This window comes from Lutra lutra, chromosome 5 (assembly GCF_902655055.1).
Source record: "Lutra lutra chromosome 5, mLutLut1.2, whole genome shotgun sequence".
NCBI classification, from domain to species: Eukaryota; Metazoa; Chordata; class Mammalia; order Carnivora; family Mustelidae; genus Lutra; species Lutra lutra.
The window spans coordinates 151,352,350-151,373,392 of NC_062282.1; the positions used below are offsets into that span (position 1 = coordinate 151,352,350).

General features: G+C 60.0%; 2 protein-coding genes across 3 annotated transcripts; one reads left to right on the top strand and one right to left on the bottom strand.

Moving 5' to 3' along the window:
- Positions 1–322: 322 nt before the first annotated feature.
- MGAT4B (alpha-1,3-mannosyl-glycoprotein 4-beta-N-acetylglucosaminyltransferase B) lies at positions 323–9,991 on the bottom strand. The gene is made up of 15 exons (XM_047730222.1): positions 9,860–9,991; positions 4,572–4,757; positions 4,341–4,481; positions 4,124–4,257; positions 3,676–3,722; positions 3,249–3,362; positions 2,990–3,065; positions 2,761–2,875; positions 2,311–2,441; positions 2,086–2,193; positions 1,756–1,949; positions 1,272–1,350; positions 1,101–1,188; positions 891–1,003; positions 323–805 (listed from the first exon to the last, which is right to left on the bottom strand). The coding sequence occupies exons 1-15, from the start codon at positions 9,954–9,956 to the stop codon at positions 782–784; spliced, it is 1,647 nt and encodes a 548-aa protein (XP_047586178.1). The 5' UTR covers positions 9,957–9,991; the 3' UTR covers positions 323–781.
- A 6-nt stretch (positions 9,992–9,997) lies between these two features.
- On the top strand, positions 9,998–14,882 carry LOC125100230 (spidroin-1-like). Of its 2 annotated transcripts, none has more exons than XM_047730238.1 (2): positions 9,998–10,444; positions 13,998–14,882. In XM_047730238.1, exons 1-2 carry the CDS (start codon positions 9,998–10,000, stop codon positions 14,022–14,024), a joined length of 474 nt encoding a protein of 157 aa, XP_047586194.1. In that variant the 3' UTR covers positions 14,025–14,882. The 2 variants fall into 2 exon arrangements, with proteins under 2 accessions (XP_047586194.1, XP_047586193.1); XM_047730237.1 differs by lacking the exon at positions 13,998–14,882 and adding an exon at positions 11,006–11,561.
- Positions 14,883–21,043: the final 6,161 nt, after the last annotated feature.

A 21,043-nucleotide genomic window follows, 5' to 3' on the forward strand; every position in this document is an offset into this window, starting at 1 on the left:
AAGTGGGAGATCCGGGATGCCTCGCGTTTGAGAGGAGCAGGCAGTTGCGGCGGGATGATGGGTGTTAGGGGGCGTGCTTGGCGGGGGAGGTCGTCCGGAAGCAGAGGGGGCTTTGGGCTCCCGACCCGGGATTCCGCGCCGCCTCCACCCGCGAGTCACCGCTCCGGAGGCCCGGGCCCTCGGGGAAGCGCAGCCGAGGTCGTGCGGAGCTGCGCGGCGCGGCGGGCCGAGGTGGCCGCGGGTACCGGCGGCACTGCCTGGCGCCCGGCCTCCCGCCACCGGCCGGAGCTCTGGGAACGCGCACTCACACCGGAGGCACGCGCTTCATTAACCCTTTATTACAAGTCACGCTCTTATAGAAGTATATGTGGACTTACGTGAAAAAATCAAATGTATCCAAGAATAAAAAACACAGCACATAAAGTAGTATATGCATTCCAGTGTTCGCGCCGGAGACAGCGGGCGCCCAGGAAAAAGCTCTTCTAAAACGGCCTGGCTCGATCCGGCCGGGGATGCGAACGGTTCCGGGCGGCAAGGGCCGGCCTCAGGCACAGTGTGGGGGCCGCCTGCCTCCTCCCGCGGCCGGGCGGGCGGGGGCAGCACCAGCTCCTGGGGCCTCCGGGCCAGCGGGGATCCCAGGCCTGCGGAGCGGGGCGCCGGGCAGAACCCCTCAGGCTTGGGGCGGCGGCGGCACCGGGCCCTCCGGGGCAGCAGCGACAACATCCTGGGTCTCCCAGGGGGCTTCAGGGCCGGCCAGAGTGCACCCTCAGAAGCCCTCGGCTTAGTCGGCCTTTTTCAGGAAGATCTAGAAGAGCAGGGCTCGGGGTCAGCGAGGTGCGGGGGGCCTCAGTGCTCAGCCCTGGTCTGGCTCCCTGACCTGCCCGGCTTACCTCGCTCAGAATGACCCACACTGGGGAATCCGTCTGGATGGAGAGGCGCAGTGCTTCCAGGGGGCCAAAGGCAGGGTCCACCTCGCCCTCTGCCACACCCTTGGAGAAGGAGCCTGAGGGAGGGCAGCGCTGAGCCAGGAGCCCCAGACCTCTGCTCAGCCCAGCCCCATCCCCCCAACCCCCGTGTCCTCCTGCCTGCCCCCCACTCACCTATCTGGAGGTAGCCGTCAGGGCTCCTAGGGTACCGGAGGGTGGCTGAGCGGCCCTCCTGCAGGGCCTCCTTGTCTGACTGGGGGTTCTGGGGGGCAAGAGAAAGGGGCTGAAGCCAGTGGCCATGGGAGGGGCCGGCCTTCCAGCACATCCTTCCCCTGCCGCACTCACATCGAAGGGCAGCACCTCCACTGACGTGTTGAAGAGCTTGTCCTCTGGGTGCTCGATGTTCCCGCTGCGGAAGAAGAACCTGCGGCCAGACAGGCCTGTGAGTTGCTGCCGGGGTGGGGGAGGGAGAGGGGTGGAGGTGCAGCCTTGGCCCCCATCTGGCACAGAAAAGGCCAGGCCTGGCCCAGGAGGATAGCAGGTGAGCCCTGGGGTGCTGAGCCAGGCGGGGGACCACCCAGGGGGGTAGACCTTGTTTTGTGCAAGGCAACCAGGGACGAAGGTGATGGGCCACTGTCACAGAGCTACTGTGGGCACTGCCTTATTCTTAGTAACAACCATGCTGAACCTTCCTCTTCAGATAAGGACACTGAGGCAAGGTGAGGTTAAGTCATTTGCTGGGGGCCCAAGAGGGGCATATGGTGAGGCTGATCCCCTGGCGGTCTCCCTGCCCCTCCCCTTGGGTGGAGCTATGGGTGCCAGCACTGACCGCTCAAGGCGAAGCGGCTGGAAAAAGCGGAAGCGGATGAAGTCCCCGGCGGCAGGTGTGAAGGCCCAGAAGAAATCCTCACGCAGGTAGGCCTTCTCCAGGGTGAAGTGCTGGTATGTCTTGAGGCTTGTGCTCACCTCGGCCGGTGGGTTCACGTGCTCCTTCCTCAGTGCCTGCTTCCCAAAGTCCTTGTCCTGCCACCGAGGAGGAACAACAGACTTAGAGAGGGCCCCCTCTCGAGGGGGACTTGCCCTGCCACCCCCAGCCACCTTCCCCAGCTCCCTGGGGCTCTGCCTGTCCCCAGCCAGGCCCAAGGGTAGCACAGCCCACCTTCAGTTTCTGGATCTTGCCAGCCAGTGAGGAGTGCGTGCCCACGTGCTGGAAGAGGGATGGCTTGAAGCGGATCCGCAGGTTGGCCTTCTGCCGGTCACAGTGCTTCTGCAGAGGGATAGGGATAGCTGAGGGCCCAGCTTGGCTGTCTCCTTGTGTCGGTCCATGCTGGAGGCTGCGTGCCTCCCCCTGCCCTGCCCCGCCCTTGGTGCTGTTCCTGCTCACCGCATCCTTCTCGGGGTTGCAGACCTTCACCCACAGAATGTGGTCTAGGAGCCAGTCAATGGGCTTGTCCCGGTAGAACATGAGGATGAACTCCACAATCAGGCTCAGGTCCAGCGACTTGAACATCTTCCCTGGGGGTGGAAAGGGGGGAAGGGGTGCTGGGTGGGTGTGTGGGGGGTCACTAAGAAGGCTCCCACAGCAAGCCCCATGGCCAGCTACAGGCAGGGGCAGGCACGAGGGGACAGAAGGGTGTGGTGAGCCCCAACATCCTGAGGTAGAGGGCGAGGGGAAACAGGCCAGCTGGGGCTGCAGGGGACACTCCTGACAAAGCTCGCAAGCATGATGTTCTGTGGTCCCAGGGCTGCAGGGACAAGGACAGAGAGGCCAAGGTCACCCAGACTGAGGGGCCCTGGTCAGGTCCGTGGCATGGGGTGGGGTGGAGGGGCGCACCAATGAAGCCCAGCTGGGAAAACTCCAGGATCATCCAGTCCTCTGAAGGCTGCTGGAGTGCAAAGTTCTTCATGGTGCTCAGGTAGTTGGGCTTGGCGACAATGTCATCCTCCAGCTGCACAGGGGTGGGTAGAAGGGGGGCTGGACTCAGGATGGGCACTGGGGTGGGGCTGGGCTCACCACCAGGGGCCAGGGCCGATCGGGGGCAAAACAGGGTCTCGGTGCTGACCTGCACGTAGTAGATGCCTTTGGACTGCGCATACATCATGAGGAAGCAGTAATCGAGGTTTTGTTTGGTCCTCCACCTGCAAGGCAGGGGCAAGGGCTCAGGAGCTCAGACCCACCACCCCAAACCCATGCAGGGATTCTCTGATGGAGAAACGGAGGCACTGCCAGGAAGTGCCTGGGACTTGGGCACCCACAGACCGGGTTCTCAGCACCAGTGGGCAGGTGGTCAGGGTGCACAGGGAAGGGGGGAGTTCTCGTACCTGACTCTCTCCTTGGGGTCCCCAAAGGACTCTCGGAGGCGGGAGAAGTCAGGGTAGAAGTGGGGGGAAGGGGAGATGACTTCCAGGAGCCCGGAATGGATCTCCGTGGGGAACCTGGGGGGACGGAAGGCCAGTGGGTGGGCAGTATCTAGGCACAGCAGTTGGGGCAGTGCTGAGCTAGCTGGACCCAGTCCCTCTGCTCAGGCCCCCCAGGCAGCCATCACCCAACAGCACACCCACCCTAAGGAGGCAATGAGGCTCCAGGGAGCTGGGCCACCTCTACACACTCACTGTCTTTCAGAGAAGAGAGGTAGCCCCCTTTCCCACATCGGAAGCCAGGATCATGTAGGGGAAGCAGGCACCTGCCTGCCCCACACTCTGCAGAGCCCCTCCCCCCCACCAGTTTTATGGGTCCGTCAGTACTCACAAGGCTTTGATGTTCTCTGTCACCACCGAGGTGTACTGTGGGTCAGTCTGTGGGGAGACCAAGTGCCCTCCCTAAGCCTGACTGCCACCCAAAACGCCCTGGGAGAAGGGGTTTGGGGAAGGGCGCGGGCTTCAGATGACCCCATACACAGAGGGAGTGAACCCCCCCATCCTGAGGGCCGAGTAAGTCTGGGCCTGGGGGCCACAGGAGTGGCCTTCTGTGTACCCGGGGCCCTGGGGGTGGGGCCGCCTAGGTAACTGGCGTCTCCACCAGGGGGCGCTGAAATGTTTTTTTTTTTTTAAACTTTTCATAAATTTGTGAATGAAACTGACAATCGAACCTCTAGCAGTGTTTTCCTCCAGAATGTTGCTCGGTTTTCATTTCTCCTCCTTGTTATTTCGTGCCCTGTGTTCCCCGAATGCTCCACCCCGTCCCCCAGCCCACTCGCCTCGGCGATCAGCACCACGATGACCGAGTCCTCCTTCTCCTGCGGGCTCAGCTCCGAGATGAGCGAGTGCAGCGTGTCCGTCAGGTACGAGTGCACCTCGCGCCGCACGCTGGGGATGCCCATCACTACCGACACTGCAGGGGCATGAGGAGTCGGTACCGGCGGGATGGTGGGGCCCGCCCCCCACCGCCCAGCCCCTGCCGGGACCTGCCCCTACCTCCGGTGCGGCCCTGGCCCACGCGCACGGCGGGCTGCAGGCTGCTTTCCTTGGCCAGCAGGTGCGGCAGGTGGTGGAAGACGGTGGGCAGGTGCAGCACGTGCTTGTGGGAGACGTTCCACGGCTTCAGTCGTGGATCCTCTGAGCGGGTCGGGGAGGGACGGGTCAGACGAGGCGGCCCGCCATCCGCCCCGCCTCCCCGGTCGCCGCGGGCGCCGCTCCCGCTCTCACCAGTTAGGCGGCCCCAGGTGCGATTGCCCTCCCCCTCTCGCAGCGCCTGCCTCTCCGACACGGCCCTCTTGATCTCGTCCAGCACCAGGTTGAGCTCCTTGGAGCGCTTGAGGCTCTCCTGCTCAGCCGCATGCAGCCGGTCACGCAGAGCCAGGAACTCCCGCTGGTACACGTCCACCACATCGCCTGTGGGAGTTCGCACGCTGTCACCAGGGGGCAGCCGAGCGCTGACCTACTGCCGGGGGAGTATGCCAGCACGCGCATTTTTGTGCCCATCTGTGCGATGGTCCACCTACATCTGTTCTTGTGCCTGTGCACATGCCAGCTCCCTGTGTGTGTGTGTGTGTGGGCGCACGCGCGCGCAGGGGGAGTGTGCATAAGGGTCACTCTGAGGTCACACTGACACACTGCAGGGAGAAAAATCCTCCCTGGCAGGATCAGTACTCTCCAGTGCTCTCCCCCTCCCCCATTATCTTCACTTTTGAGGGGACAGCTGAAGGAGAGCTTCGTGGTCACTTCCAGCCCCAGGTGGGGCAGTCCTTAGACTGAATGATCACCCAGTGGCTCCCAAACCCTCTCTTGGTTCTTTCTGTAGTATCCACTCCTTCCAGGAGGATCGATGCCCAGGGTATCCCCCAGGGCACAAGGATGCAGCCCCCTGGCCTGTCCCCTTCCCTCCCCTCGGCTTCTGCCCTTTGCTCCTCACTGGTGTTCACAGAGGAGGTCACAGGCAGCCCCAAGTCCCTCTGGGAATGGCCCTCCCTGGGTTCTCATTCTGTCCTCCAAGTAGCAATGGAAGTGCTCATTGTGCACTAAGTGCACTAAGTGCAATAGTGCTCATTGTGCACTAAGCACCAGCTCTGGATTCTCTGTCGCCCTCCAGCCCCACGGGGTAGCTGCTGCAGTTAGGGCCTCCCTGTGCTCCAAGGAATAAATGAAATTGAGGAACTACTCCCAGGTCACTCAGTGAGTCAGCAGCTGCAAGGGGACACAGCTCCAAATGCCCACGGGCCTGGCTCTCTGGAGACCTGTACTAAGCACGTGTCCCCCTCCCCCAGGAGGACCTGTGTTCCAACCTCCAGTCGGGCCCCAGCTGCGGGGCATTAGGGGTGCAGGCAGAGTGGGAGCACCACCAGGGTGCTGACAGTGGAAAGGGATTCCCAGGGTGCCAAGCACCTGGCCCCACTGGTCTGGCATGGACCAGTGAGCAAGAATGAGACAAACAACAATCCCCCCCCCCAACCAGTGGCCAGTGCAGGTGTGTCCCGTGGGGCTGTGCACTCAGGGACTGTTCTCAGCTCGCTTCTGCTCTATTTGTCATCCCTACACCGGCTTTTCCTTGGCTCCTGTTTGTGTCTTCGCATGTGCACTCTCTTCTGCCTAGGAGCTCCTTTTCTTTTCTGGGTCTAATGAAAACCCATGAAGCCTTCCAGGCCTAGTTTCAAAGTCCAGTGTTCAAGTCCAGGAAACCTTCCAGATCTCCCCTCTCAACCCTAGGCAGCTCTTCTGTTTCTTGATTTCCCTGTGGGGTCCCAGCCCCCAGAATGCCCCAGGATAGTGGCCACCCCCACCCAGCAATGTGCACCAAAGGTCATGACCAAGGCAAATTTCTGTCATCTCGGGATACCCCTCTCCCCTTAAGGTGCAAGGGGCAGAGGTCTAAGAGCTAAATCCAAGGGGAAGAGGAAGGGGGGTGGAGGGTGTGCGGAGGGAGGGGAGGCTGGGGAGGTGAGCCAAGTGGGCCCTCCAGAAGGCACTCCAGACTCATCTGCTGGCCCCACAGGGACAGCCCTGCAAGAAGAGGGAGGGGAGAGTCAGGTTACAAGATCTGTGAGGCTCTGTGCTGGGTTCAGTGGCCGGGTTACCCTGGAAACCTGACCCCTTGAACAGGAGCCAACCACCCCCATCAAACACTCACCCACCCTGCCCAGAGTGGGGTGGCACCAGGCACCACGAGCTTCTTCCTCTGGGGCAGCGGTCCCACAGGAAACGGGGACTGGAGTGCTCAGGGCCCGGGAGGGAGTTCAGAGCTGTTCTGTGAAGTTGGGGGAGGGGAGGTGGCCTCCCTGGCCTTCTCTCTTGTGTAGACTAAGCTTTGTTCCACCTTCACCCGCCTGGGCAGACAAGCCAGATGGGCAGCTGTGGGCACCTGAGTCATCCTGGCCACCAAGGCCTGGGCCCAGCCTGCTCCCTACTCTGACCTCCCTTCCTAGGGGCCTCCCCAACCCCGGGTCCTGAACTTCCTCTGTTTACCAGAAGGCAATAGGCCCACACCAACCCTTCTGTTCTTTCCCTCCACACCACAGGCCCTGTCCCTCAGCAGCCTGCCCAGCTCCTGCCCTGCCTACAAGGTCCCCAACTGGACCATCGTCCGTGATGTCCCTGGTCCTGGGTCCACTGTCTTTGCCTCGCAAAGCTGGAAACTCAAGCTCTGTGCCTGCGTCTCTCTGGGCTGAGCCTTAGGTGGCGGGGCTCTGCAAAGCCATCCTGGCACCCCTACGACCTTTTCAGGCTGGGTGGCTGGACTGCCACGGTGAACAGGCTAGGGGGGTGGCTCAAGGGAGGGGAGGGGCAAAGGGACAGAAGTTCCTGGGAGCTAGGGCTGAGGGCACTTTGGCTTCTCTCTCTGCACACCTTCCTAGCCCAGGGAGGAAGGGTGGAGGTCTGGTCTGGGTGCAGCTGGCCCTAGGGAAGGACAGCAGCTGGGGCCCCACTAGGGTGCCTTTCCCACTCCTCCCCCCACCCAAAGGCAAAGTAATCAGGACATCTGAGGATCAAGGACCACAGTCTTTCCCTGGTTCCCCCCTTGATTGAAGAAACAGATTTAAGAGCCAAGCTGGGCACAGGCCATGTGCCATGTACTTAGGAAAGGGGAAACAGGCTCCAAGGGGCACAGGCAGGTGTCAGGCCCCGTGAAGGGGTGGGGTTAATGTGCAGGTGGGCCCGGGGTGGTCTCCTCTCCAGGCCTCGCAAACCCCCTCGCAGGGGGCAAGGAGGGTGCCAGTGGTTGCTGACATCCGGGCTGCTGGGATGCTGGGCAGGGCTGAGGCCAGCCCCACAGGGTCTGCTGTTCTCCCTGGGGATGGGCCTGCAGCAGGTGCTTGGCTCAGGGCCAGAGTCTGAGTGCTAGTGGAGCTGTTGCACAAATCTGGTCAAGGCTGGTTATGAAAGTGGGCCCCAAACCCGGATGCAGGGTCCAGCTGGCCAAGGCCTAGGTATCCTTCCTGGCCCTTGGCCCTAGGCTTCCAGGAAGCCACTTGCTCCTGCTGCCTCCTTCCTCTTTGGCACCCAGCCTACCTTTCTTACAGATCCGGGTTCTTCTGCCCTTCCCCTCTGTACTGGTGCCTGGGCTAGCCCTGTCCTAAACCCCTCACTTTACTGCAGCCAGAAGCTGGGGTCAGGCCTGGCCTCCCCACGTGCAGGTGTCTACACGTACAAAGGAGAAGGGTTTGCCTAAGAGCCCAGATTCAGGCTCTTCTTGAGGCCTCCAAAGACCTGGCTTTGCCGGGCCCCCTAAAAGAGGAACAGCCTTTGACAGAGAAGTGCCTGGTCACCCTGTCACCGTGCCTCACAGGCTTTTGGGCTTCTGTGAGGACCCCTGCCACTGAGCCCCACATGTCTTTGGCTTGGAGTGCCAGCCTCCTGGATGGCCCCCTTGGAGACAGTGGGCCCTGGATGGAGCTTCTGGTGTCCGCTGTCCCTCTGCTGCTCCTGGAGGTCAGTTCCCTGGGCCAGCCAGGCTCCCAGAGAAGGGGTTGTGTTGGGGGACACCTGCACTGCAACTCCTGATCTCAGGATGAGGGCACCTGGCTGTTGCAGGAGGCGCACAGGAACGCGGCCTGGCTGAAGATGGGGTGCAAGGGCTCATCAGCCCACTCACGGGCAGACAGGTGTGTCCCAGCGCATTGGATCCAGGACCACCCTGGTCTCCATGCCACCCTGCTTATGTGGCTACTGTCCCGAAGGTCTGACATGCTTTCCTCCTGATGACACACCCACCTACAGAGGACTCTGCCCCATCCATGCCTTCTCCCAGGTGACACACCCAACCTACAGACTTCCAGAGAACTCTGCCCCAGCCATGCCCTCCCTGTGCCAGGCCCCAGGGACCTCTGGAGCCTTAAGGCCCTGACCCAAACAGGCTGGTGGACCGAAGTGGGCTGGGGGCTGGTCAGGCAGGAGAGGCAGGTGGGGGTCGTTGGGGCTTGGAGGGTCAGGAAGTTTCCAGAGCCTCCCTCAGGCATCCCTCCTCCAGCTTCATGTAGCATGGGGTTGAGAAAAGAGGGAAGCAGGAGGTAGGAGGGAGGCAGAGAATCAGCTGGCCCCAGCCCATCCCGCTTAGACTTCCCGCAGGAAGGCCAGGAGGCAGGAAGGAAGCGGCTTTTCCCGGAGGCTTCTATGCTGCAGGCCAGGGGGAATGAGGCCTGTGAGGGCCTCCTCAGCCCTGGCCGTCCCAGTCCCAACCAACATCAAGCGACTTCAGCCAGAGCTGCGGCCTGCCCCTGCCCCCATCCCCAGGTGTGCAGACCAAGCTCAGAGGAGTGGTGGTAGTCTGGCCAGCCTGCCCAAACTTCAGGTGGAGGGTTGGAGGTCCGATGAGACCACACGAAATAAGTTAACGGGTAGCCGAGGCTGGGTGGGCTACTCACCAGGCCAGCGGCGGGCCAGCAGCCACGGGAGTGCTCTCCCAGCACCCAGGCCCCCGCCGAGGAATCCTGGGGCCAGACCTCATGGGGGAGGGCAGCGGAGGCCCCAGAGAGCGGCCCCCCACCTTACGCTGGCGTGGAGAGGTGGTGTGGGGTGGAGGGTGCTGCCGGGCTGCCCCCTCGCACCTGTCTCAGGGACACTGCACCTGCTCCTGTCCAGGTGCCTGGAGAAGGTACCTTGGGGCCACCTGGCCACGACCATCTCCTGACCTTGTGTCTCTGCCCCTCTCTGGAAACTCCAAGGTCCCTAGGTCGCCCGCGGGAGCGACCAACCCTAGTACAAGCGCAGCCGTACTCATCAAGGCCGATCCCGCGGTCCGGAGCGCCGCCCCGGGCCCCCGCCGACCGCTCGGCCCCGGCGGCGCAGCCCAGGCCAGAGGAGGATTTCGCTATTCCGGCAGCAAACAAGTGGGGGCGAGGATGGGAGGGGCGTCCTCCCGCGCCGCCCGGGCGGGGAAGGGGCGCCTGCGTCGGCTTCCGGCCGCCTCCCGCGGCCGTCGGCCGGACCCCGCTACGGCCGCCGGCGCCCAGGTGAGCCCAGGTGCGGGATGTGGCGCGGGGCCCGGCGGGGGAGGGGCTCACCTTTCTGGCCGCTGAGCGCCGCGTACCAGGAGAGCGAGAGGAAGGCGCACAGGCAGAAGAGCAGCAGCGTCAGGAAGGTGCCATTGCGGAGCCTCATCTCCTCGGGTGCGCGGCGGGCGCCGGCGGGGCCGAGGCCGCATGGCCCGGGGAGCCGGGGCCGGGGCGCGGGGGGCCGGGAGGCGGTGGGGGGCCCCGGCCCCGGGGCGGGATAGGGCTGGGGGCCCGGGGCCGGGCGGGGGCGCGGGCGGGCGGCGCCGGGGACACGGGCCGGGCGCCGCGCTGACGGCTCCTCGCGGGCGCGGGGCGGGCGGCGCGGGCGGCCTCGACTGGGCGGCTGGGCCGGGCCGGGCTGGGCTCGGCGAGGCTGGGCGGCGAGAGCCGCGGCCCGGCCTGGATCCGGGGCCGCCGCGGAGTCGGCAGCGCAGGGCGGGGCGGCCCGGATTTAAAGGGGCCGCATCACCCGCTGCCGCCGCCAGCACCGCGAGGGGGCGGGGTGGGGTAGCGGCTCCCGGGATCCCGCCCGCGCGGCCCGGGACTGTGGCTCTTTGCGTGGGCTCGCGCGGCCCCGGCGTCGGGCCGCCTCGGGTAGGTCGAGGCCGGGGCCTTCGCGAGTGCGGGTCGGCTGCAGGGGAGGTGGCGAGCCGGGGGTGGGGAGCGGCGGCTGGGACCTCGGTTTCTTAATCTCTCCATTAGGACCCACTGCCCCTTTCTAGCTGAGCCCCAGACCCCACGTCCCCTTTACCCCGGGACCCTCGGGCGTAACAACAACGCACAACAACGCGAGGTGCAGCTGGAGCTGGCGGTGCCTCGAGCTGGGAGGCTGGCCCGGAGTGGCCGCTGCCTGCACCACGCCCCCGGCGCTTCGCCTTCCAGAATCTTTCTCAGTCGGCGGGATGAGGGCGCGCAGGGGGCTGCCGGAGGCGCTACAGCTCCGCAGAGTGCGGGCAGCGGGCCGTTTTCCCGAGCAAAAGAGCCGCTGTTACGCGGGTGCTGGGCACAGTGGCCAGTCCAGAGCGGGGCTGGCTCCCGGGGTGGCGCGGGTGGGCGGGAGGCAGGGGGACCTCAGGGTGAGGCGGGCCACGGCCCTTCGCGGTCCCTCGCCTCTCCCCTCCCCGCGGGGCGTTCCGGCCTTCCTTCTTTCCCCAGCCCTCGGTGAAACCGGGGCGGGTGCAAACTGCAAACGGTAAAAGGATTCGTCCTACTGAGGTTCGGGCCGGGCATTTGGGGAGAGCCCTTTTCCAGTTCCTAGAGTCATGGTTCCCAGCATTGCTCGCAGGCTCCGCCCGGTGGGAGAGGCTTCAGACCAGGAGTCGCTGGGGGTTTGTTTTTCCTTCCAGCCCGGGTCCACATCTGGGGGTAGGATGTGCTCCGGGGAGCACGGGAGGGTCTGGGCGGGAGCCTCTGCAGAGGTATTTATGCCGGGAGCAAGTAAGGAGACAGAGTCTAAGCAGATTCCACGCTGAGTGCGGAGCCGGTTGTCCCTGGGCCCCATCGCAGGACCACGAGAGCAGGACCTGAGCCCAAACCAAGAGTCCATCACTTAACCGACTGAGCCACCCAGGGGCCCCCTAATTAACTTTATGAACTGACACGAGGCTTTGTTGGATTCTTTTCCTTCTTCTTTTTTAAGGTTTTATTTATTTATTGGAGAGAGCGAGACAGATAGTGAGAGAGGGCAGGAGCAGGGAGGAGAGGGAGAAGAAGGCTTCACTGGCAGCAGGGAGCTCCATGCACGACTCCATCCCAGGACTCTGGGATCATGACCTAAGAGGAAGGCCGTCGCCCAACCAACTGAGCCACCCAGATGCCCCCCGCCTTTTTTATTTGAGAGAGAAAGAGAACTCTGGGATGCATGAGCAGGGGGGAGGGGCAAAGGAATAGGTCTGAGAGGGAGAAGCTGACTCCCAGCTGGAACCCAGGACCCTGGGATCATGACCCAAAGAGCCGAAGGCAGGTTCTTAACCCACTGAGCCATTGTTGGAGTCTTTTTTTTTTTTTTTAAGATTTTATTTATTTGACAGATAGAGATCACAAGTAGGCAAGAGAGGCAGGCAGAGAGAAGAGGAAGCCGGCTCCCCGCTGAGCAGAGAGGACTCTGGGATCATGACCTGAGCTGAAGGCAGAGGCTTTAACCCACTGAGCCACCCAGGCGCCCCTGTTGGAGTCTTCTGAAGGAAACTGTGTTCTTGTGTTTTTACAGGGCATCTACTGGTTGTGGCAAGGGATAATGGTTTTTCATCTGGACTGTGATACAGGGGTTTTTAAATTTATCTAAATGTCTAAGTTTAAAAGCAAGTTGATTTAAGGAAAATTATTAAACCAGTAAAAATTAAAGAGATGGCCTGTCTGTGACAAAAGTTTGGGGAACTCATCAGAGTCCCCTCCCACAGACACTCTGGCTTTGGGGAGGAGGAACCGGAATTAGGGATGCCCCAGGGATGGAGAGAGAATCCTGGAGATTGCAAAGCCTCTATCAAGAATGGGACTATCTGGGGCACCTGGGTGGCTCAGTGGGTTAAGCCTCTGCCTTCAGCTCAGGCCATGATCTCAGGGTTCTGGGATCAAGCCCCGCATCAGGCTCTCTGCTCAGCGGGGAGCCTGCTTCCTCCTCTCTCTCTGCCTGCCTCTCTGCCTACTTGTGATCTCTATCTGTCAAATAAATAAATAAAATCTAAAAAAAAAAAAGAATGGGACTATCCAGGGCCATGGTGGGGGAGAACGGTGGTGATCGACTTCGAGAAGTGTAAAATCTGGAGTGAAGGGGAGTGGGAGAGGGGCTAAGGGCTCTGGCTAAGGCTGGAGGGGGCCACACACCCGAGCCGGTGGTTGGGCAGCCACAGGGGTCCAGGCTATGGCATTTTGGGAGCAGTCTTCCCCAGAAGGGATTCCCCACGCACTTGCCAGTTTGTCAATGCCATGCCCGAATGTCCTGCTGGGATTGTAAGCTGAGGGAGAGAAGGGACATCCCCAAGAAAGCCGGTGCTGCCACCAGAAGGGGGCTGGAAGTGGGGTGGTCCTGGCAAGAGAACAGAAGCCTGCAGAAGTGACATCCCCAGGAGGGGAGGCCCGGTGTTTCTTAATTCATTTGTTCCTGGATTCATTCGTTCATTCATTCTGCCCACTGTGGTGGGGGTCTTGCCGTCCCAGCTCCTGGAGGACTCCTACCTTTCTCCTTTGAAACGGGAGCATTTGCTGGGCCCCCATGCAGTTTTCCACGCTCTCTGTGCCCTTGAAATAATTCATTCCTCAGGGACTGTCCACAGCCAGACTCCCTCCAGGCCCTTTCAGGCCTGGGGAGCAGCACCTCCTCACCCAAGGGTTCAGCTTCTGTCCTGGGGTTGGCATCTCTGATCCCCACCCAGAAGAAAGCATGGAGCCAAATGGGCACAGAAAAGTCCTGCTCTCTCCCCAGACTCCAAGCTATTTGTCCTTCTTCCCTTGTCTTGCCTCCTACAGAGCGAAAACTCCCCCATAGCGGGATCACCTGCCAGCCCTCAGCCCACTTTGCCTTCCTGGAGATTTTCTGGCATGGCCCTTGGCAATGGCTGGTCTTTCCATCCTTCTCTCCTGGGCTTCTCAACCTGTGGTCCAGGGACCTGGAACTGGGGAGGTCTAGGAGATAAGATGAGAAAGAAAAAAAATCCATCTTAAATGTTTACTAATCTGTAACTGCAATGCAGCATTTCCTCCAGTTATGAACAGAGGTGAGGGAAGTTGGGCAGAATGAGTGGTATTTGAGACCACTGCACAGAAATTTCAGGGACTTTCAGACTATGGGTGTCGCAGGTGCCTCTGAAGAGCAGTAACACACTTCTGCTTGGTGATTCTCGTGTTCATCAGCCCTGCCTCTCTATGTTTTAATGGAATGAGGTGCGGCGCCTGGCTCTGTCGGTAAAGCACGGGACCCTTGATCTCAGGGTCATGAGCTCAGGCTCATGAATTCAAGCCCCCCTCCAACATGGGTCTCAAATTCAGGACCCTGAGATCAAGAGTTCACGGACCGAGCCAGCCGGGCAGGCACCTCCCACATTTGTGTTTTTATATTTTGATAATTGCATTTAATATTAGTACTCCTTGTGTGATGCAATATATTTTAAGCATTTCAAAACATGGTCTAAGCATGTTTTGTCCTCTCCAGATGCTAAGGGAATCTCCTGCCCCATGAGAGTTTGGAAGTCCTGCCCTAAGCCTCACCTCGGCCCTCAGCGGTCCCTTCTTTCCTTGGATACCACATTTCTATTTTCATTCATAACCAATGTTCTGAGTGTTTGCTGTGTGCCAGACATGCCTGAGTCACCAACGATACCAGGGACACTAGCAGGGACACTACCCAGCCGGCGTCCTGTCTCTGGCCACTCCACCCAGTCCTGGAAAGGTAAAGTCCATGGAGCTCAGAAAGCTTACAGTGGGGGAAGTTCCCTTGTCTGAAGATAGTGGGCCTTCCTGGGGAGATGAGGTTAGTGATATGCCCCAGGGGAGAAGGAGGACTGGCCCCAGCAGAGGGGGTCAGCTGGATCAGCCGTGGAAGGAGTCCCTACAGCTCAGTGAGAGAAGGGGTGGGTGGGGAGCAAGTCCTTGCACACCTCGTCAGAGGTTGGGGGTTTTACCCTTGGAGCTACGGGGAGCATCCAAACCAGGGACTGAGATGGTCATACTGACATTTTGAAAAGATCACTACAGCAAGAGGGGAGAGGTGTGTGGAAGGGGCCGGAGGGAGGAAGAAAGAAAGCAGGGAGATGAGCAAAGGGCCCTTGTAGGTGAAGGAGTCCAGAATACATCACTGGGGCATGAAAATTGTATCGAGCTGAAAGCATCTGAAAATAGGCTTTTCCTTGAACTCCCTTATCTGCCTGAAAGCAAGGCCTCCCAAAATAACTCAGTTGTTCTAAATCCCCTTCAGAGTGGCTTTTATAACCTGATAAGCCCATTGTTACAAAACCATCAATAATACCTCTCATGTTCTCCTGAGCAGCCATTTATCTTTCCTAGAAGTTTTTTGTTTCCCTCTTAAGTACCATCTCCTCCTCTGCTTTCCCTATTTATTTATTTATTTATTTATTTATTTATTTGACAGACAGAGATCACCAGTAGGCAGAGAGGCAGGCAGAGATAGAGGAGGAAGCAGGCTCTCCACTGAGCAGAGAGTCCGATGCGGGGCTCGATCCCAGGACCCTGGGATCATGACCTGAGCCGAAGGCAGAGGCTTAACCCACTGAGCCACCCAGGCGCCCCTGCTTTCCCTATTAAGTTGGGCTATCAGCCCCCAAATTCTAACTGCCTAGTACTGAAATAAAATTCTGACTTTTCTCTTGCTAATCTTTTTTTTTGTTGTTGTTAATTTAATTCACAGGCTCTAGGTACTGAACCTAAAAAGGTAGTGGTAGAGGTAGATGCCCTGATGCAGGCATCTGGGAGCAAGACGGCCTGGAATGGGGGACAGGTTTTGGAGATGAAGTCAATAGGTGCAGGACAACCTTCAGGGGATTGTATATTGTTGAGGTCGAGAGAATGGACTAGAGAGGCAGCCTGCCTGGGTTCATAATCCTGATTCTAGGCAAGTTACTGAATCTTTTCTCTGCCTCTTTCCCTGGGGTGAAAAGTGGGGATAATAATCAGTCAGGATAGGCTTCATAACTGCACATTTCCATGATTTAATAATGGAGTATTTCTCAAAGCCATATTCTCTCACGGGTCGTTGGGGAACTCTGGTTGTGGTAGTTCCTGCCCAGGCTTTCAGATGTGACCGTCTGAACATTATGGGCTTCCCCGACAGGGACAGAAGCTTTGACATTGGCAAATAAACACATGCTCTGGCCTATAAGTCTTATGGGGCTCTTGTCTCCGGTCCTGGGCTGGAACGAACGGTGTGACGTTACCTCAGGGGAGCAGGTGAGTTCATACATAAAATATTCAGACAGCTTCCTGGCATAAGAGAAGCACTTGCTGAGTGTTTTACTGTGATTATCTGAATGTATGACCAACAGGACCTGCCACGGGTCTGAAGGCACCGCAGGGTCACAGCTGAGCCCCACCTGCTGGCCGGCGTTGTGCGGAGAATCCTTGTTATTGGGGGCCCTGGGGCAGGCGTGACGGGTGGTCGGTAGTACTCGTGGTTACCACTGACTGAGACCCAAATCAACTGGATTAAGGCATCTCGTGATACAGCGTCAGGCCTGCCGGGGACCAAGGAGCTTGGAGGCCGAGGTCAGGGTCGGTGGCCAGCTAGGGTTAGCCGCCCAGCCCTGACCCGGGGTGCCACAGTGCTCTAGTTGGCCAAGCTTGGGCATGACCCTGTCCCACCCTCCCCTCAGCCCTTGGAGAGAAATGAATCCTTAAGGGACAATTTCCATCCTTAAAGGAAATTAGGAATGCATGTGAAATGCAACAGTGAGGGCTGTAAACTTCCTTCTCTCACCCGAACTTTTTTTTTTTTTTTAAGATTTTATTTATTTATCTGACAGAGATCACAAGTAGGCAGAGAGGCAGGCAGAGAGAGAGAGAGGAGGAAAAATGCTCCCGGCTGAACAGGGAGCCTGATGCAGGGCTTGACTCCAGGACCCCGGGACCTGAGCCAAAGGCAGAGGCTTTAACCCACTGAGCCACCCAGTTGCTCCTCACCCAAACTTTTATCAAGGGGAACTTCAGCCCCCGCCCCGACCCCTCTGCCTCCAGCTGCAGTCACCTGCTCTTCCAGGCCCAGATGCCTCCTCTGGTCTCCTGTCTTGGATCAGCCTGGGGCACCTAAACCTGTCCGGGGTCGCTGCACTCTCTCATCATGGTCCCCTCTCCCATACCACCAAGCTTCTCCACGGATGATTCCAGAACCATCTGCCTTCAGGCTGGCCCCCTGGGGGCCCACAACAGTGCACAAAAGAATGGGAGAGGCTTTCGAGGTCTGGCTCCGTTGTTGGATCTCTGTCCGTGACCCCAGTGACCCTTGTCTGAGCCTCCACCCAGGCGTGCGTAGGTTCCGAGTAATCAATGGCCTTAGGGGACCACCAGATCTGATGTGTGTGCAGTGGGGGTGCTCTCCTTGGTGCTGTGGGTGGGGGAAACCAGTGCCGCTGCTGGCATCTCCACAGGGCAAGGACCTACCCAGGGCTAAGGGCCCAGGGACACACGATTGAGAGGGGCCTGGCCAGTGGGCACCAGTAGTGAGGACGAGGTCCAGTCCAGCCTCTACCCAGGTGGCCTATGGCTCCCTCCAGGGACTCCTGCCTTGGGCCAAGCTCTGGCTGCACATTTGTTCCTGGCCACGCACGTGGGCAGGCATGCGACTCAGCTAGAGAGGTCCCTAGTACCGCCCAGCCTGGGCACTGAGCTTGCTTGCTTTCTTCTTTTTTTCAGATTTTATGTATTTATTTGAGAGAGAGCAAGCTGGGGGAGCAGCAGAGGGAGAGAGGGAAGCAGGATCCCCATTGAGCAGGGAGCCTGATACAGGACTCGAACCCAGGACCCCAAGATCATGACCTGAGCCAAAGGCAGATGCTCAACAGACTGAGCCACCCAGGTGTCCCCGAGCTTTCTGACAGGTATTTACACATATGGCCCGAATTGGGCCTTGGCATGCTTCCTTTCCCTCATTCAGTGTTGATGAGAGCGGCCTCCGCAGCCTGCTGCCCACGGAGGAGCATTGTCACGTGTAGAGGGTGCCCCTCAGTGGCCCATCTGGGACAAGTGTCCCGCCCCCATGGGAAGGCATGCAGGCAGCTGAGCCCAGATTGAAGCTCCTGTCCTCCAGCTACATGCCCGGCAACTTAGCATTCCCGAACTCTCCAATCATGACGCCTTGCGGCTTTACTGCATTTCCCTGATGCTGCACACCCTGAGCCCCTTTTCTTTCTTTCTTTTTTTTTTAAACATTTATGTATTTATTTTTGAGACAGCAGGTAGGGGGGAGGGCAAAGGGAGAGGGAGAGAGAGAGATTCCCAAGCCAACTCTGCTGAGCGTGGAGCCCAACCTGGGGCTCGATCTCTCCACCCGAGAACACGACCTGAGCCGAAACCAAGAGTCGGAGGCTTAACCAACTGCACCACTCCTGTACCCAGAGCCCTTTTTCTTTAAGAACACCCCCACACCCACCCCACCCTCACCCTGCCACGGCCCCCCACACCTCTTGGCTGGGCTGTGGGCTTTCGCAGGAGGGGTTAAAAGGAGGTAACATCCAGTGCCTGTGGGTTTTCCCAAGGGGGTGCTCAGGAAAGGCCTACCCCCATGGAGGAGATGCCAATGCAGGAGGAGGAGGGAGAGTTCCAGATAGGGAGGAGCCTGGGGAAAGTCATCAGGTAGAATGAGTTGGCAGGATCAGGAGCCAAGGAGGGGGTGTGTTCCTCCCTTGTGGAGGACGGTGTGGAGCTCCCACCCACGAAGCACACTGTTCCTCCACGGAGAAATAAGACTCAGCCCTTGGGCCCCGAGCTGGGTTCTGGAGGAACCTGATCCCCTGTGAGCCTCAGTTTCCTCAAGGTGGCCCAGAGCATTGTGGCCGGAGTCCTGCCATGGCCTTGTCTCTGGTTGCCTCACCACCCACCTGTAGGCTTGGCTCCATACCCCAAAGAAAATACACAGGACATCAGAAATCCGTGGTCAAGGGATGGGATTACTTCTGTAAGGGAGGAGGCCTTGGGGGGGTTACAACCTAGAGAGGGCAATAAACCCAGTCAGATGACCTCCCGGCCACCCCTGCTCCTCCCCCAGAAACTCCTGACTCATGTCTCTCTCTGCTCTGCACCTCAAACCCTACTGTAGTCTCCTTCCTGACACCCCAACCCCCCAGCTGATGTCCCCAAAGGCAGCCAAATCCCAGCCAGCTCCCTGGAAGGAGCCCCATTCTAGTCCCATTTCAGAGATGGGGAAACTGAGAGGCTTCTCATATGCCTGAAGATGACAGAACTGGTGGATGGTGGGTCTTCCGATTCACGTCCCAGTGGGCACAGGGGAGGTTCGTGGAGTCCTGGGAGGGGACAGGCAGCAGATCTCAGAAGGGGGCCTGGGACCCCAGGGACAGGTCTGGCTGGCTCTGGTCTCCCTGCTGCCACTGGGGCCTCTGTGGGCTCTTGCGGCTCTGGAGTACTGCTCCTCACCTTGGTGGCATGGCTGCCTGTTAAAATGTCACCCAGCTAGGTGGCAGTGGGGCGGGGATCCCCCCTGTTATGACGGGTGGTCATGGGACACTGACTCACTGCCGGCCAGACCACCTGACCTCTCCCCGCAGGCTAGAGGGCCCTGCCAGGGGGTTCCCCAGCTGCCGCCTTGTTTACTTCTCACTGGCCTTGGGGGAGGAGAGGAGGGCAGGGCCACAGCCAGGGCTCCGCTCAGCAGGAGGGCATCCTGGGAAGGCCAGAGCAGGGACTCTCCAGGGGTGGGGGCCTCCAGGTTGGCTTCCCTGGGGCCATTTCCTGCCACTCTCTTTCCCCCTAAGCTCTCCATCCGTCCTCGAAAACCCACCACAGTCCCCAATGGGGCCAAAGGGTCAGAAAGCAAAGAGGTTCTGGCGGGCAAGTGTCTGTTTCCCCCGCTTATTTGGAGAGGGCCTGCGCCTCGAGCCCTTCCTGAGACTGGAGGTTCCCAGGGCCCCAGGGCTTTCCTTCTGCACCCCCACTCGCTCTGATGAAGCCACTGAAACTTGGGGGGAGTGGGAAGCTGGGCTCTGGGTCAAGACTGCCCTGGGACACCTGTGGGCTGCGGCAGCCTCTGCCCAAAGCCACCCCTTGTCCATCCTCTGACCCTGGGGCAGTGGGCATCAGGTGCCTTTCCCAGGCTCACAGCAGGGATGCAGGGAGGGGCTTGCGAGGGTATGTCCTTTTTTTTTTTTTTAAGATTTTATTTATTTGACAGAGAGAGATCACAAGTGGGCAGAGAGGCAGGCAGAGAGAGAGAGAGGAGGAAGCAGGCTCCCTGCTGAGCAGAGAGCCCGATGCGGGACTCGATCCCAGGACCCTGAGATCATGACCTGAGCTGAAGGCAGAGGCTTAACCACTGAGCCACCCAGGTGCCCGGGTATGTCCTTTTTAAAGGGGTGTGCCTACTCTGGAGCTCCCTGGGAAGGACCATCTACACCTGTGGACAGGTCCCTGCTGTGTTCCCATAAGCAAATCACCTTCACACCTGACAGCCAAGTCCACCCACCCTTCCCTTCGGGGTTTCCCATCCCTTGAGGTTTTGCCTCCTCCCCCAAACCCCACCATGAGAGGACGTGACTCAGCAAGTCTGCCTTCTACTCACAGGACCCCACCTGGGAGACTGCATAGGGTGACCGAACCTTCTTGCCCACCTCCTTGGAAGACCCTCCCCCCACCTTCCTCCAGACCTTGTGAACTGGTGGGTTTGGTTCCATAAAACCCTGTTTCTTGGTTATTAGCTGGACGGCTGTTGGTCTGACTCCTGGGATGCCCATGTGGCCAACAGGCCCGAGGCCATGCTGGCCCTTTGGGCACCACCTGTGGAACTGAACTCTGTGCTGACCAGCAGGGGTCGGGCTGCCCTTGGGGAGTCTCTTGGGCTATAGTGAACACCTGAGGACCACTGAGGCACCAGGGCCAGGTGAGGGTAGGAGACCCCGTGCTCCTGAGGCACCTCTCAGCCTTACCCACCAGGAGCTCCTCTGATGCTCAGGCCCGATTGCGGGTATGTCCCTCACTCCAGTAAGGGGCCATCATGGAAAATGCTGGAGGTGCTGGAGCGGGCTGCCACCTGGAAGCCAACTTCTTCCAATGGACGGGAGGCTGTGAAGAGTGAAGTGTCCCGCACAGGACCTCGGGAGCCAGTTAGTTCTGGCCTGGGGCTTCGGGCCGCTGCGCTGGGCATCTCCGGAGGCCTTTGTTCTGCTTTGCTGAGTCACGGTCAGGCCCAGGCCTGGAAGGGTTCCGGGGCGGGACCCCCGTGGGTGCTTTCCTGCAGGTAAGAAGGTCGGAGCCCAACCCTAGAGGTCGGAGTCCCGGGCCGGCCTCTTGGGGTCCCCGGGGCACTGAGGACAGTGAGGAGGGGGTCGGCTGTAGGGGGGTGCGGGACACCGTGAGGGGATAGCGGGGGTGGGGGGGCGACACACGGAAGGGGGCCCCGGGCTCGGGCCCTCGGCAGAGCGGCTCACGCATAGCGGCGCAGAGGGGCGGGGCGCGGAGACCCCGCCCCCAGGAGGCCGGCCGGAGCGGGGCTTGCCGCGATCCTTATAAAAGCGCGCGCCC

What these genes read in the sequence shown, in the direction of transcription:
- LOC125100230 (XM_047730237.1), top strand. Translation starts at nt 9,998, where the DNA reads ATGGCCCGGGGAGCCGGGGCCGGGGCGCGGGGGGCCGGGAGGCGGTGG. An exon ending in CCGGCGTCGGGCCGCCTCGG is followed by an intron (nt 10,445 to 11,005) that starts GTAGGTCGAGGC and finishes TTCTTTCCCCAG; the next exon opens with CCCTCGGTGAAACCGGGGCG.
- MGAT4B (XM_047730222.1), bottom strand. Translation starts at nt 9,956, where the DNA reads ATGAGGCTCCGCAATGGCACCTTCCTGACGCTGCTGCTCTTCTGCCTG. An exon ending in TTCCCAGCTGGGCTTCATTG is followed by an intron (nt 2,442 to 2,760) that starts GTGCGCCCCTCC and finishes TTCCACCCCCAG; the next exon opens with GGAAGATGTTCAAGTCGCTG. An exon ending in GCAAGATCCAGAAACTGAAG is followed by an intron (nt 1,950 to 2,085) that starts GTGGGCTGTGCT and finishes CCTCGGTGGCAG; the next exon opens with GACAAGGACTTTGGGAAGCA.